The 16,995-nt window shown below is 39.6% G+C and overlaps 1 protein-coding gene across 1 annotated transcript in view; it reads left to right on the top strand.

Moving 5' to 3' along the window:
* The window catches only part of MEGF9 (multiple EGF like domains 9), a 77,227-nt gene extending 64,180 nt beyond the window's left edge, over window positions 1-13,047 (top strand). Inside the window, exons 4-6 of the mRNA XM_043453232.1 lie at window positions 5,708-5,851; window positions 6,345-6,614; window positions 8,398-13,047. Of these exons, the coding sequence (XP_043309167.1) occupies window positions 5,708-5,851; window positions 6,345-6,614; window positions 8,398-8,849 (866 nt within the window). The 3' untranslated portion in view covers window positions 8,850-13,047. The remainder of the gene's footprint in view (window positions 1-5,707; window positions 5,852-6,344; window positions 6,615-8,397) is intronic.
* Window positions 13,048-16,995: the final 3,948 nt, after the last annotated feature.

Raw genomic sequence — 16,995 nt, 5'->3', positions numbered from 1 at the left:
CCTGGTGGTCTAGAGGCTAAGACTCTGTGCTCCCAATGCAGGGGGCCAGGGTTCAATCCCTGGTCAGGGAACTTGATCCCACATGCTGCAGCTAAGGCTGGGAACAGCCAAATAAATAAATAAAATAAATAAATATTTAAAAAAAAATAAAAATAAAAAAAAATAAAAATAAAAATGTAAAACCGGATCACGTCATTCCCATGCTCAAACCGTCCAAAGGCTTCCCATCCCTCTTCGAATAAAATTCAAACTGCCTTCCATAACTGCATTTTCTTGGCCTCTGGCTTTCTCTCGGACCTTATCGTGATTCTCTTACCCGCTGCCTTGTTTGCCTAGGCTGTCATTCTTTCTGTTTAACAGGTTAAAGTTTGCCTTCTGCTCAGTAGAGAAGATTAGGCATTTTTTTAAAAAATAGCAAAGTAACTTGCTGCATTTCTGACAAGTTATATGTGAACTAGAGATAGTGAAATAAAGAAAGAAAAGGCTTTTTACAGGTGGCGATTTATGTTTTCAAAGCTTTGTCACTGAATTTGGTTGGAAAGGGATCCTACATTCTTTTCTTTGACCAGTTATTTTCTTGGTTACCCCCACCAGACTTTTTTGATGCTTAGCCAAGGAGCATGAGATCATCCTCAGGAGACATTCATTCCTTTTATTTATTTATTTATTTTTGCTCCTTTGGCCATCTTTCAGCAAAGAAAATGTGAATTTTAATACAGTATTGTTATATTTTGGAGGTTCCAGGCAAAGCATAATGAACAAAGTTACACTTCAGCTAATTCTCATAGTATATAATTTATCATAATTGAAAGATTCTCAAATTTCAGGTTTTAAAAGGAATTTAGATCTCATCCGGTTCAACTTTCCTAATTTATAGATGAAGAATTTGAAGCTTAAAGAGAAAACACTACATCCAAAGGAGTAGTTTTTCATCCTCCAAAATATTTACATTATATTAAATCATTGGGCAGGGAGTTATCATTCCATTTGACAGATTAAAAAAGTGAAACTCAGAGAAGCTGTTTGCTGAAGGTCACTCAGAGAAGCTTCCCTGATGGCTCAGCTGGTAAAGAATCCACCCGCAGTGCAGGAGACCCTGGTTCAATACCTGGGTCGAGAAGATCCCCTGGAGAAGGGATAGGCTACCCACTCCAATATTCTTGGGCTTCCCTGGTGGCTCAGCTGGGAAAGAATCCGCCCGCAATGCAAGAGACCTGGGTTTGATCCCTTGGTTGGGAAGATCCCCTGGAGAAGGAAACAGCTACCCACTCCAGTGTTCTGGCCTGGAGCAGTCCATGAACTGTATATAGTCCATGGGGTCACAAAGAGTTGGACACAACTGAGAAACTTTCAATTTCACTCAGAGAAGCTCTTTGTTGAAGAGGTTCAGCTGAGCATAGAACTCATATCTGACATTAAATACATGATAATGATAAATACATATCATTTTTCTTATGCTATGTTGTCTCCCAAAGAGGATTTGTAAGCTGGTAGAAAAGCAGATTCATATTATTAGTTCCTACTATAAATGGATTTTAAAGTTATCTTTATTTTTATTATAAAAATCAGTCTTTAATTTTGTACATGAAATGTTCTTTAAGTTGCACGCTTAAGTCTTTGACTGTGTGGATCACAACAAACTTCTTCAAGAGATGGGAAAATTCTTCAAGAGATGGGAATACCAGACCACCTTACCTGTCTCCTGAGAAATGTGTATCCAGGTCAAGAAGCAAGTTAGAACCGGACATGGAACAATGGACTGGTTCCAAATTGGGAAAGGCTGTACGTCAAGGCTGTTTATTTAACATATGCAGAGTACATCATGAAAAATGCCAGGCTGGATGAAGCACAAGCTGGAGTCAAAATTGCCAGGAGAAATACCAGTAACCTCAGATATGCAGATGACACCACCCTTATGACAGAAAGCAAAGAGGAACTAAAGAGCCTCTTGATGAAAGTGAAAGAGGAGAGTAAAAAAGCTGGCCTAAAACTCAGCATTCAAAAAACGAAGATCATGGCACCCAGTCCCATCACTTCATGACAAATAGATGGAGAAACAATGGAAACAATGACAGACTTTATTTTTCTCATCTCCAAAATCACTGCAGATGGTGACTAGCCATGAAATTAAAAGACACTTGCTCCTTGGAAGAAAAGCTATGACCAACCTAGACAGTGTATTAAAAAGCAGAGACATTACTTTGCCAACAAAAGTCCGTCTAGTCAAAGCCATGGTTTTTCCAGTAGCAATGTATGGATGTGAGAGTTGGATCATAAAGAAATTTGAGTGCTGAAGAATTGATGATTTTGAACTGTGGTGTTGGAGAAGACTCTTGAGAGTCCCATGGACTGCAAGGAGATCCATCCAGTCCATCCTAAAGGAAATCAGTCCTGAATATTCATTGGAAGGACTGATGGTGAATCTGAAGCTCCAGTACTTTGGACACCTGATGTGAAGAACTGACTCATTGGAAAAGACCCTGATTTGGGGAAAGATTGAAGGCGGGAGGAGAAGGGGATGACAGAGGATGAGATGGTTGGATGGCATCACTGACTTGATGCAGTTGAGTCTGAGCAAGCTCTGGGAGTTGGTGATGGACAGGGAGACCTGGCGTACTGTAGTCCATGGGGGTCAAAGAGTTGGACACGACTGAGCGACTGAATTGAACTGAGTTCTTAAAATATTTTACAATATGCATGTGATATACTTTACAATGTATTAATTTTATTACCAGAAAAATTTAAGATAGTAAAAATAATAGTGATAAATGCATACTAGAAACCATTTGGAAGTTAAAGGGGAAAAAACACTTACATGACAGCCACCCCTCACATCTATAGTGAGCATTCTGGTGTGTTTATGTTTGATCTGTCCTTATTAATTTTGTTTTTCTATAGCTGTGTTCCAGATGCTTGTTATTTTTAAACAATATAGAGTGATGAGTTTCCAAAAACCAATGAATTCTATTGTTATATTTGTTTTCATCCTTACTTTTGAGATAACATACTAACCATGTAGAGTTATTTTTTTCTTATTGACTTCTCATTGCAGCTTATGGCATAAAACAAATCAAAATAAAAAATTTTCCTGGAGAAAATGTAAAATGCTCTAAAATAAATGGTTTAGGAAAGTGAAACTGTATTGTGTTAAGCAGAAAGACAGATGCTTTGGGTCTTTTCTAGAATAGTAGAAAGTCCCAAAATAATAAGCATGTAGGTCCAATAACATAGGAGCAAAATATTATATATATATATATAATTATTTCCACTGAACATTTTTAATATGGGGAGAGCAGGTAGACAGATTTTGTATGTAAAGCAAGTTTTGTATTTTCCAACTGCAGAACACTTTGACCTTTAATATTATTTTATTTTTGCAACAAGAATCTACAGTTTCCTAGTATGTATTTTTTCAGCTATTTTTATTGTCACGAAGATACATAGCTAAAGAGAGATCAGGATGTAATAGGATCTGGGAAGAAATCAGTACTTAAACTGTTCATCACTATATGCGGATATACTATTTTGTTTTATATATGAAATATATCATTGGCAGTATTAGACCTTAAAAATTATATGATTGAAAGTGATATTTACATGCAAATGTGATTTAAGAGTTAAGTGTTCATATACAAATTTTTTTAAATGTCTTTCTAAATAAGTTCATGAAGTTTCAAAGAACTTTGCTGTAATCACTTAAGTATTGAGATTTGACATGTATGTTAATAATTGTATGTATATTAATCATTCTTGTAGTTTTTCAAATCTTATTCCAGTTGTCAGATCATTTTATTACACAATCTCATTCTGTTTCTTCTTTTTTGTAAATATTTCTCTAGTAAGGAAGAGGAATCAAATAAAATTATTTATGATGGTTTTAGCATTGAACTGTAGTTAGCTTAGCATGTAAACACTTTATTGTCTTCCTAGATTTCTATATAGAGTTTACTCATTTCTGTGATAGTAGTTCTGAGTGTCTCTTTGAATGTAAATTATACTACATGGTTTCGTTCCCTGTTTGCAGACATTATGCTCCTTCAATGCCCATCTAATGTCCTACCTAATAGGGGACCAAAGGGTATTATTAAGACACACAGAACTTTGCTTGCCTCCTTCCTTTTCATTTCATTATTGTTTGCATTTTTATTTTAAATTTTAAAATATAAAGCCATATAGAGAATAATATAACAAATACTCATGTACCCACACCTAGAGAATTATTAACATTTAGGTATTTTGCTGAATAGAAAATTTCAAATAGAGTTGGAGTCCTTCTCTTTGCTTTCTTCCCTACTCTTGTTTTCTTCCCTCCCTCCACAGAGATAAACAAAGCATAAAACTTGCCTATACCCTCTCAGTTTACAGTCAACTTTTATTGCATTTGAATGTATCCCTCTGCCTAGGGTACTGTGTATCCATTTGCTTAGTACTGTTTAGTATGGCTTTTAAATTTTACTTCCGTCAGTCAGCCAAGGGCCTTCCCTGGCAGTGCAAGTGGTTGAGACTCCAGACTCGCTGCTTCCGGTTCAGGGGGTGCAGGTCTGACCCCTGGTTGGGGAGCGAAGATCCCACATTCCTTGCAGTATGGCCAAAAAAATTTTTATTTTTTATTTTTTTTTGCAGAGGAATAAAATGTTTATTGAGTTGAGAGGAAAAATCTCTGAACATAGAATTAATTACAAAGCATAAATCACTCTTTTAAATGAGGGTAATATGGATATTTTAGACAAACGCAACTAAGAAAACTCGAGGCATAAGAAGGAATTGTGAAAAATAAAGATAGAATTAATATATACTATTTTCATATATTTAGGTCAAGGGAGGAGTGATTATAGTTCATATGCTCTGAGGTTCTTCCTGTGGAGGGTAAAGTTATTGGTTTATTTTGGACTTAGGTTATTTTATACATTTTTATTTTATTTTATTTTTTTTATTTTAATTGGAGGCTAATTACTTTACAGTATTGTGGTGGTTTTTGCCATACATTGACATGAATCAGCCACGGGCGTACATGTGACCCCCATCCTGAGTCCCGCCTCCCACTTCGCCCCCCATCCCATCCCTCTGGGTCATCCCAGTGCACCAGCCCTGAGCACCCTGTCTCATGCATCGAACCTGGACTGACGATCTATTTCACATATGATAATTTTTTAAATCAATTAATTTGTATAAAATTTTCCCCCCAAATTTTTTAAATCAATTAATTTGTACAAAATAATTAAGCACTCTCCCTTTTTATGTATTATTCTGCAGTTTGCTTTTTTTCAAGCAACTTTTTTAGGATTTATGTGTGTTCATACATACAGGCCTAGTTTACTTATTTAGCTACAGAATCCCAACTGAGAAAATAACAGTTTATCTGTTCTTCTTTTAATAGATCTTTAGGTTTTGTTTTTTTTTTTTTTTTCTTTGCACATTGTTGGCCTGCTTTCGGTATGTAGTCAGTCAATCAACAAGGGCTTATTACAACTCTAGTCATGTACCCAGCCTTTCCCTAAAGAGTTTACAGTCTTGTAGTGGACCAGAACTGTAGCCCTGTTCAGTGTGGAAGTAAGATGGGGTGGGGACTGAACTTTGCAACCTGAGTTGGGTGACTTTTCCTGGTTTCCTCTTAAGGTTTTTTGGTTGTAGGTACTTATAATTTATTTAAAGTTACCGTGCTTTTGGAGTAAATCTTTAACTTCTTAAAATGATTTGCTTCTTTTAGGTGCTTGTTTAAATTGCCAGGATAACAGCAAAGGGGATCACTGTGAAGAATGCACAGAAGGATTTTATCAGAGTCCTGATGCCTCTAAAGAATGTCTTCGCTGCCCTTGTTCAGCAGTGACATCTACAGGCAGTTGTATCATAAGTAAGGCCTTTCTCTAAATACTCATTTTTAGAGGAAAAATCAGTGAGTCAGTGATCAGTAGGTAGAAAGTTCTAGATGCTGTAGGTGAAAGGGAGTTATAAAAACAGTAAAGGTTTGCAGTAAATGCATTTGTGGAATTAGACACAAAGGAGGGATGAGGAAGTTGTTGTTAAAACTGTGTTTTATCCTGTCTTACATGATTAAAGAGGAAGGAATAAAAGAATTATGAGTGCCTCTCCATCTCAATTACTCAGATTCTTTAGATAAGCATACTTCTTTTGTTCTCTACCTAAATAGGTTTTCTGGACAATTAATAAATAAGGTGTAAATTGTTAGTTTGAATTCCATGTGTTTCTTAAGTTTGAGAGGAGATAATAGTCGGGGGTGTAAAATGTTTTGGGGTTTTTTTTGGGGGGGGGATTAGTAGTAGTTTTGCATTTTGAATTGCAACTTGAAATTGTACTGAAGCATGTTGGTGTTCTCTCTCTTTTAGAGTTGGGTGAATCGGAACCCGAATGCGTCCAGTGTAAGGATGGTTACACAGGCCGGAACTGCAATGAATGTAACAGTGGCTACTACAATTCTGACAGCATCTGCCTGGAGTGCCGGTGCCACGGCCACGTGGACCCAGTTAAGACTCCAAGGATTTGTAAGCCCGAGAGTGGGGAGTGCATCGGCTGCCTCCACAATACCACTGGGTTTTGGTGTGAAAACTGCCTACAGGGTTACGACCGCGACCTCGAGGGAAATTGCATCAAGAAAGGTAAAACTTCACCTAAGGGTGTAAATTTAATACGTTAACCTAGCAATGAAAATTTTAGGACAGCTGCTTTTAGCTTTGTAAAGTCCCACCAGAGAAGTTTTTTCGGGAAATAGATTTTCATAGAGATTTGCCCAAAGAGATCCCCTTCTATTCCTGCTGCTCCGCTCAGACTCCAGAATCAACTCCAGAAATTTGAGGACCGTGATGAAGTCATTGCAGTGTTCTCACATCTTCTCTTCATCTATTTTTATTTCAATAATTTAAAAGTCCTGTCATTTCTTTTATCTTTTGCTTCCTGTATTCTCATCACTTCCAGTGATCATCAAAGATCTTTTTAAGTAGAAACCTATAACCTGGCTAGAAGTTAGCTGAGAAATAAGAATTTATTCCAGCTTCTGTCCTAACTTTGAGCCTAAGTTTTCCCATGTGATGGAGGAAATAGTAAAAATATTCCTTCATTTTTGAAAGAAAAAAGTTACTCATGTAGCAAAATGTTTCTTACAGGGAAGTTCAGTAAGGGTTCAGATAAAAATTAATGATTGGAAATTCAGGATGAGTTGGGGGTATTCAGACTTTCTTGGGTCATAGAGATCAGACCATGCTCTTCTGTAAACTGTTCTTTGATATTCTGATAGATGCTGAATCCTGGGCTGATACAGTTGCCCTGTGGCAAGAGTTAGTCTTCTGCCATTTTCTTGACATCTTTATTCTGCTGTGATCAAGGATCAAAAACTCAGATTGAACCCTATCCCTAGTCCAGAGAACCTGTCACTCAATTCTCTTTCCCACTGGAGGCATATACCTTGTCCGTATTTAGCTGACCGGGCTATGATGACTTTTCTTATTAGCTATTAGGGAATGTAAAGCATGCCTCTTTTTAGGGTAGATTGATGTGCCTAACTGTGGTGATGAATTGTAATGATAATAGGAATCATTTTATTGAGTGCCTAGTATGTGCCAAGCACTATGAACATTAAATGTAATAATGTTACATACTTTAAGTTAATCTTAATTTAATCCTTCCCAAGGACTCTGTAAAATAGATATCATTATTCTCATTTTATAGGTGAGGAGTCTCAGTTTTAAGATTGACTGACTTATTTATTGCTACACAGTTCTCCTTGATCCCAAAGCCTTTGGTATCTCCACTGAGCTATGCTGCATTGAAAGTACAAAGTATAGTACCTTAGTTGTAAAACAGCTATAATCTATATAAAGGAAAAATCACTATGCTGGCAATGGCTGTTTTCTCTCTCAGCTGATGTGAACTATGGCCATTTAAATTGTGTTTTTCAGAAACAACTAGAAATGCAATTTTTCCTATTTTGTTTTTGCCCCCATTAAAGAGAATTTTACCTTTATGAAGTGCCATCAGACATGCTGAACTTATTTTAATTCAAACGAGTATTAGCTATCCCTTTCACTTTTAACAAAGTGATTTAGAAGTCAGTAGTGATATACTTACTACCTTTTCAGGGATTCGTATGAATCTATTCAAGAGTACAGGAGGATGGAAAACTCCAACGTTAGAATTTTCCCTAAGATTTTAGTATGGATATTATATACATTTCGGATAACAGCCATGGATGTAATAATCTAGTTTTCTAGGCCCTGATTCTTTCCACTATATTTCTTTAAAAATTATTTTTTAACTTGCATTACTTTAAAGCAGAGTATCATGTCAACATCCCATGTCAATTTCCACTCCCATGTGTATTCTTTTATTGTTTCTTAAAACAAGATATTTTGTCTTTTACATTTCATTCTCTGTTTTTATTTTCAGAAGTTATTGTTCCAACACCTGAAGGTTCTACCATTTTGGTTTCCAATGCCTCTTTGACCACATCAGTGCCCACCCCTGTTATAAATAGTACCTTTACCCCTACAACCCCGCAGACTGTCTTTTCAGTAAGCTCTGCTGAAAACAGCACTTCAGCCTTAGCTGACGTATCGTGGACCCAGTTTAACATCATCATTTTGACAGTCATCATCATTGTGGTGGTGCTGCTCATGGGGTTTGTGGGGGCTGTATATATGTACCGGGAGTACCAAAACCGGAAACTCAACGCCCCCTTCTGGACCATTGAGCTGAAAGAAGACAACATCAGTTTCAGCAGCTACCACGACAGCATTCCCAACGCAGATGTATCAGGATTGTTGGAAGAGGACGGCAGCGAAGTGGCCCCCAACGGGCAGCTGACCCTGACGACACCCATGCATAACTACAAAGCCTGAGGAGCCGCCAGAGCTGTCCTCTGGGTCCTAGGGCCACGGTGCGCCCTAAGGCAGCGGCGTTCTCTGGGCCACAGCCCGGGGAGAGCCGCTGAGATGAGAAAGCAAAGGCATGTATGCATCGCAAGTTTTCAGGTACAGATTTGTAATGTGCTCAGCCTGTTCCTCTTAGTTTTCCCGTGAAGATCCGAAGCAGTCACTGACAGTAAGGACTTGAAGTAAAGTATATTTTTGTACCAAATCACGTGGGAGGATAGAAGGCTGAGCCTCTCAGAGCAGCCCCAATCCACTTTGACCTCCGAATAGATTCCTGGGGGAATGTTCACCATCAGTGCAAACAGGATGATGGATGTGGAGGGGAAAGGACTGCTGGAAGACTTTACCCCCATTCCTGATAAAGGAAGGCCAGGAAGGATGCTCGTTTTACTAGAAGGCGTCCTGGAGGGAAAGCTGATATTTGGGCTGTGTCATGATATGCGATCCTGATTGTTTCTATAATGGGGCAGTAAAGTCCCAAGAAGATCTTTAGAAGGGTTTGATTTTTCTTTCAGAGTTTTTGCTCAGTGATAAGATTAAAGCACAGGATAAGCTTCTGATGGGAGAGAGAGGAAGGCAGTGTCTGGGAAAGCAGAAAGCTAATGATTCTCCTTGGGGCCTCAGTGTAAATGATACATTGTTTAAAAATAAGGAATATTCCTGCCTCTAGAGAAATAAGGTGTATATAGTTAATCTAGAATATCTGGTCAGCATTGTATTTGTATCTATTTGTAAAAAAAAAAATCATGTCTTATTTTATCATCTAGAATTTATTTGTATAGCAGTTAATGGCATTGTAAAAAGAAAATATGGGGTTAAAATACTGTAAAATAGATGGCAATATTGCTAGAGCTGGGACTCTGGTGAGCATCAGTCATTTTTAGTCCCTCTTTGGACATTGTTGACATTTATAAGAGGTTGGATGTTTCTAATTTTTCCCTTTTTCAGTCTAAAAGTAGAGTTTTATGGTCTTTGACTTCCTATAGATTCAAGCAATAGATTTTGAAGACAGTAATTGCTAAGCTGGGACACAAGGCTGGGTTCTCCAAACTACTCACCTGTTTAGACATTAGCTTCTATATATTTGACACAGATTAAAGTAGAACACATGCTTGTTAAAATTTGTTTTTAAAGTAAAAATAGTCTTCCAAAGGAAGAAATATTTTAGCTCCAAAAGAAAAGCCATCACATCACTTGGGATCCCCTGTGAAATATTTATATTCTCTTCCCACCCCCAAATACTTCCTACATTTGAATGTAGCCTGTCACTCACATGCCATGGGGCATGTACCATCTCTCTGCAGTGCTGTAGTTCTTGTATCTTCTTGTCTGGTTAGAGGGTAGCTCTGTAGTTGAGTGGGTATAGTTAGTCATTGCATTTAGATGCAGTTTTTTCTTCGAGGCCATCTCTACCTTTGCTTTCCTCTAATTATGATATTGACAGATTGTAAATTAAACTAAGCCAGGAAAAACAGCCAGAAGTCAAATATAGATATTTATTATGAGGAAGAACAAACTGTCAAGTGGTTAGGGAAAATAAAGCAAAAATTAGACCTAGGAAACCCTGCCAAGTTGATTACCCTGCCTAACTTCTCCAGAGAAAAACCTGGAATTTGGTCATCCCTCTGCAGTTGCAGATGATGCTCCGGAGGATGTACAGGCAGATAATCTACTTCTAGTAACTGGAGAGGCTCTGGATATCTGGCCATTGCTCATGAAAGCAGAGATTACATTAAAATCAGATAATGTTTCTGTAACCCTTTACAGTTTGCAAGGCGTCTTTCTATACGTGTGTCCTTGGTTCCTCACCACAGGCCTCTGAAGAAGTCATTGTTGTTCCCAGTTTATAGGTGAGGTTAAATGTCTTGTTCAAGGCTACACCATATATCATTCGGCTTGGAATCAGGACTCCTAACTCAGAAGCACATGTTTTTTTTCAGTTGTATGCTTGTGCAGAAATGACCCAGCCGCAGACATTGGCAGGCTGGGAGGAGGAATCCCATCTGTGAACGTTTCTGATTTTTGTGAATACAAGGAGCGATCCAGGGCTATATAGCCACGAAGGACTTTGCAGAAAAAGCACAGGAGGATTATTCTCTGAAGCCAGTGTTGGTGATGAGAAAATAAAAATACCAGTCTGTGCTTCCTAAAAGGAAACATCTTTCTAGGCAGGGAGAGAAAGCCTGACTTCCCGCAGCCGCCACGTGTGCGCACAGACCGTTCCGTGGAACTGTGTCACGTGACACACGCCTTTCCCCAGATTGCCATGCCCTCAAAGCCAGGGGTTGGGGATAGTGGGAATTTTGTTCAACAGAAGTTAACACAATAAAGAAAGAAAGAGTTTGTTGGGGTCTAAGAGCCAAAGCTGAACAGTCCAGATTCTGGCTATGTAGACATTCCTTGAAACAGACATTAAAAGGAACTGGAAAAACTGAATTACAAAGAACGTTTATCTTTAAATATTTATGAACAGGGCCTAGGTCATGTTCTCAATTTATCCTGGTGGAAAAAAATTAAGGTCTTAAAATCTATTTTAAATAATATTCTTTAGTGTTCTGTGCTTCTGCTGGTGGAGGTAATTTTGCTCTGAAGTAGAAATCCATCATGAAGTGACCTACCACCAAGATCAGACTAGGAGCCTGGCAGGGAACGCGGTACACATCAGTCATTCCTCTAAAAGCATGATCCCCACGTAGTGGGGTGTTTAGCACCAGGATCCCATAGGTGCTTTAGAAAGACTAATAGGGCCTAAGAGTTAGGAATGTGTTTATTTCCAAATGAGGTAAGACTGGTGTGAATCTAACTGATGAGTGACAGACGCTGCTGCGGGATGCTGGCCTAGTCTTCACTAGCTCATCGTAGTAACAGCCTCATGCGTTGCTGACAGTCAGGTGTCCTGGGTAGTGTTGCGAAGTGTGTCTGTCCTTCACTCCCCCTCCCTACCTCCGTCCTTTAGCTCCCAGAGGTGTCTTACTAATAGAATTTCTCTAGTTACAGAGAAAAAGGATGATAAAAACTAAACCTCATTCATACTAAGGTCCTGTGGACTTAATGTGTTACTCTTAGGGTTCCCTGGATTTTAAGAGAGAACAGAGCCGACACGGAATGGGAGGAGGGGCTTGGTGGGGAGAGGATTTGTGGCAGCATCACTGTGTGTCTGCGCTCTAGCCCCAGTGTTCCCGGGAGACTTTGACCGTTAAAGCCGCACCCACTGACCCTCCAGCTCACTGCGGCCAGCTGAGTGCCTGGGGGACGTGCAGCCCTTCTTGTGCTCTTCTGGAGCCAGAGAGCGGAAGCGACAGCCCTTCCTGCTGACGGCCCTAGTTTGGACTGTGTTAGTAAATCATTCACTTTGGTCCTGTATTTTTTTGTAGGACATACAGTCAACATAGCACCTCTGATTATGAACATTCCCTGGTTCTTATATTTTGAGGTATGTGGGAAGGAGTTGAATTTATAGCTCACAAGGAAAGAAAGCTCCCACAAAAATTTCTGAAAAGTAAAAAGCAACCCAAGGTAACCCGTTAGAGCAAAGGAAGCATCTCTGGCCTCATCGACAAAGAGCCTTTGGTCTGTTACGATCGTCTTGATAGGAGTTTGGGAGCTGACACGGGTTTGGTGTGTGCAGGGCAGTGACAGAAGGTTAGCGTTAAGTTTTCCCTTCCACCTTGAGCCAACAACGATGCCAGGAAAGCAGCAGGAAGAACACAGTGATTCACCTGAAGAAATCAAATGATACCACGTGAACTAAAAAGGCTATGGATCACAGAAGGTCAGTGGTCAAAGGATGTTTTTTCAAAGGCCGTTGGGAACCTTTCTTATCCTGCATCTGCAGTAACTGCACCAGCAGCCCTAGAACGTGAGGCCAGGCCTGAGGTCTGAGCCAGCCTGAGAGCCGACCGATGTAAAGCGGCGTCTTCATGCTAGGCACAAGCACTCTGCAATACGTTACATTTCCGCCCAAGCAACTGGGAGTGTTTCTGAAACATTAAAATCGTATTTATGTCACTAAAATTCTAACACACATCTTAAAAACATGTCTCATACATATGCTGTACTAGGCTTCATGATGCATTTCTAAATTTGTGTATGATTTGAATATAAGAAAGAATTTATACAAGAGTGTTATTTAAAATTATTAAAAAATAAATGTATATAATTTGTACCTGTTGTAGATTTGCTGTTTTACTTTTTTATGTGGTTACAGTTGTTGGAAGTCCTTTAATATATGTCACAGATCACTTATTTTCAAACTGCTTCATGAAAATCTTTGTATCTTGCATTTATTGACTATGCTTTCTGTTTTAAGAAGTTCCTTTAAAGAATGTTTTCCACTTAGGGGAAAAAAATGCCACACGAAGAATATTCCCCCTCTCAAAACAAAACATCCTGAGTCAAAAAGCATATATTAACATATAATCTTGTTTAATAATTGTCCCCTTTGAGATCCATTGGGCTTCTCTGATAGCTCAGTTGGTAAAGAATCTGCCTGCAATGCAGGAGACCCGGGTTCAATTCCTGGGTTGGGAAGATCCCCTGGAGAAGGGAAAGGCTATGCACTCTATTCTGGCCTGGAGAATTCCGTGGACTGTATAGTCCATGGGATCACAAAGAGTCAGACAGTACTGAGCGACTTTCACTTCACTTCAGTCTCTGCTCCAGATAAGGAAGAGTCTTAACCCTTCTTTATGCTCACTACCAACTATATTAAAATGATGTATAATTTCCTGTATTTGCCAGGTTATGTGATGTCTTTCTCCCTTTGCTGGTACTGTTTCTTCTATCTATAACATCCTGGAAAATGTTTGTTCATTCTTTGCAACTCCTTGACAAAAGAAGGTCGATAAGTCCTTAACATATACCCCCGTTTGCCTAATGAAGACATCTCCTATTGCACATACTTTATTAAAAATACTTGTTATATTATGTCTTCCTTGGTAGACTGCAACCCTTGAAGCCAGGAGCACGTGTCCTTCGGTCTCTCGTATCTGGCACGGTGCTGGCATATACTGTCGGTGCTCAGCAAACGGTGGTGTAAAACAAAAGTACTTGACAGGTGCAATGGTCGATCTGAACTTATTTGGTGAAGTATTGTAAGAAGTTTTGTATTCAGTGGGTAAGACAGTATTTCTTATTTAATAGAGATGTCAGCATACACGATTCAGAGGGTCTGAGAAACTCTTGAAATTGTGAACACAATTGTGAAATGCTTACTTGTGAACATAAACAGTTTGTATGTGCTCTTTTTTTTTTTTTTTCCTGGACAAAAGGTCCATACTCTTTTTTTTTTTTTTCATACTCTTAATCATAGTCTCTAGAGTATCTATGATCCCAAAAGATTGATAGCTACTAGTATGGGGATTCCTTTCTATATTTCAGCCACAATCCCCTCGCCCACTGAATGTAAATTAGTACAGCCTTGATTCAAGAAATCTACTTCCGGAAATCCCTCATAAGAAAATGACCTCAAAAGCAGAAATTTTTGTGTGGGGGAAAAAATCTTCCCTGGAGTTGTATATAAAGAAAAAAGTGGAGACAAACTTTAGATGTTCAACTGTGGGCATGGCTTACTGCATACACTGTTAAATTAACATTTGGTCATTAAGAATGAGGAAGAATGATTAAAAACAGAATTAAAACCGAAAAAATAGGATATTTGAAAATGTGCATGCAGTTCTACTCTTGGTATATAGTTTAGAGAAACTTACGTATGTGTACCAGGACCCACGTTTCAAACTCTTTAATTGCAGCATCATTTGTTATAGCAAAATAACTGGAAACATCCCAATTGCCTACCAGTAGAAGAGTGGATTAACTGTGGCCTTTCCATAAACTTTGAATAGAATTTTATACAGTGGTCAAAAATGAATGAATTATAGCTATCTACATCAATATGGATGAGTCTCAAGACATAATGTCAAGCAAAAAAAGCTAGGCATAGAATACATACAATATGATTTCTTGTATATAATGACCAAAAATGGAAAATGTAATACATTGTTTAAAAAGACATTATACAAGAAAACTATAAAGAAAAAGGAATGATGAATACATGATGATAATGATGATGGATATCATCAAATTACCTGTTCAGTTTGAGGGCCGGGACTGTCTTCATTTTTTAATGCTGCTGCCAAGCACAGTCCTGGCACCAGAAAGTGCTCAAGAAATGTGAGTGAATGATGGACTCTGCTACACTGCAGTGTTAACACTGGTAAATACGGTAAAGGCACATAAGAACTGCAAAGAAGTCTGCGGACATACCACCCTGAACGCGCCCGATCTTGTCTGATCTTGGAAGCTAAGCATGGTCGGGTCTGGTTAGTACTTGGATGGGAGAACTGCAAACTAGGCTTTAAAGTAAAGCAACTCTAAACCAGAAACCAAACAGACTGCGATCTGGGGCGGCGCCGAGTCACTTGTAAACGGGTGTTTCTGAGTGACGCTGGGGACAAACAGCACAGAATCCCCTCCAGTGGGATGGTGCCGAGGAAGCTCACGCCCGCAGTGCAGAGGTCTTGCCCACAGACAGGACTGTGCGCCCTCAAGCACGTGCCGATGGGGCAGGAAGCAAACTTAGTCTGCTGCATGGACGCTTTTGGTGTCCTCCCCTTTCTGCCTTTATTTTCAGAAGCTTGCAGAACCGACAGGCTATATCTCAGCTTTTTAATTCCCCCCAAATAGTTCCTAAATGAGCCATTGTTCTTTAATCACCATGGCCAGGGGATTATCCAGTTTCATCTGAAGAAGTTACTTCTGGCAAGAGAGGAGAGTCTTCCAGACAAGGATAGGGACATTAATGATTGTCTGTTAAGATTCTGTTTGAGTTGAGATAATAATTTGGGGGCAGTTAAGCAACTTGTGTAGACTCCAATGGGCCATGAATCCCCAAAGGAACTGTCTGAAATGGAGCGGCCTTTATATTCCAGAGCAAGGATCAGAGTTTGGTTAACAGTTTTGAGGAAGTTTTGAATTTCCTCCAGTTAAAAATGGAAAGGAAGAAGGTATATTAACAGGTATTGGTCCTGGGTAAAGAATGAACTTCATTTACTTATAATTTGTACCTCATCTTTTGGTACTAAAAGACAGAGATCATTAAGCCACTGAATTAAGGATGAAAGGACCAGTTTACTATGCCAAAGAGGAGGAGGAGGTACACTAGTGAAGTTAGGCTAAGACTGCACTAGCAACTGACCCCTGATTTGGCTTTACTTTCCCAGCGACCGACGACACAGAGTACTTGTGGCTCAGTGGCTCAGTCATGCCCTACTCTGCGACCCCACGGCTGCAGCACGCCAGGTCGCTCTGTCCTTCACTATCTCCCAGTGCTTGCTCAAACTCAGGTCCATTGAGTCAGTGATGCTATCAACTGTCTCATTTTCTGCCACTCCTTTCTCCTTTTGCCTTCAGTCTTTCCCAGCATCAGGGTCCTTTCCAATGAGTTGGCTCTTCACATCAGGTGGCCAAAGTATTGGAGCTTCAGCTTCCGCAACAGTCATTCCAATGAATATTCAGGATTTCATTTCCTTCTCTATGTACCAACTCTCACATCTGTACATGACTACTGGGAAAACCATAGCTTTGACTATACAGACAGATTATTAGCTATTACTAATGAGTGGACACATCTTGGAACATCAACAGAAAAGCTCTTTAACAATACAAAGAGCATCAGCTTTGGAAGAAGAGAGGATTCCAGCGCAGGCTCCACACCGTGGTACCCTGGGCAGGTTAACAGAGGGCCCCTAGTCCTACTGTCCTTCCTGTAGAAGAGCTAGTGATGCTGACCTCTTAGGGCTGGGCTGAGGACACACCCTATGGGGAGCACCCCAGCACATGCCACGTCTGTAATGAATGGGAGGTCCTGTCCTCTATCGCTTTTATTTAGGAGGTCTTCACTTAAGGCATTCCCCCCCCAGAAAAGGCGGTGTTCTTCTTTCTCCGTTGAGTAGTACCAGGTGGCTTGTTCTTTGAACAGAAAACCAACCATAGCCCGGGATTGGAGGAAGGCCCCTCCTAGGTCTTAGGTATCTTTGGAATGAAAGGAGATGCTTCTCTGAGTTGGACTGCTGTCTCTGTGCTGTGGTGGGTGACCTGGGACCAGGGCGGCATC

Source organism: Cervus canadensis, chromosome 30 (assembly GCF_019320065.1).
Source record: "Cervus canadensis isolate Bull #8, Minnesota chromosome 30, ASM1932006v1, whole genome shotgun sequence".
Classification (NCBI taxonomy): Eukaryota; Metazoa; Chordata; class Mammalia; order Artiodactyla; family Cervidae; genus Cervus; species Cervus canadensis.
The sequence above is the reverse complement of the archived record's forward strand: the minus strand, read 5'-3'. Positions and strand labels throughout refer to the sequence as shown.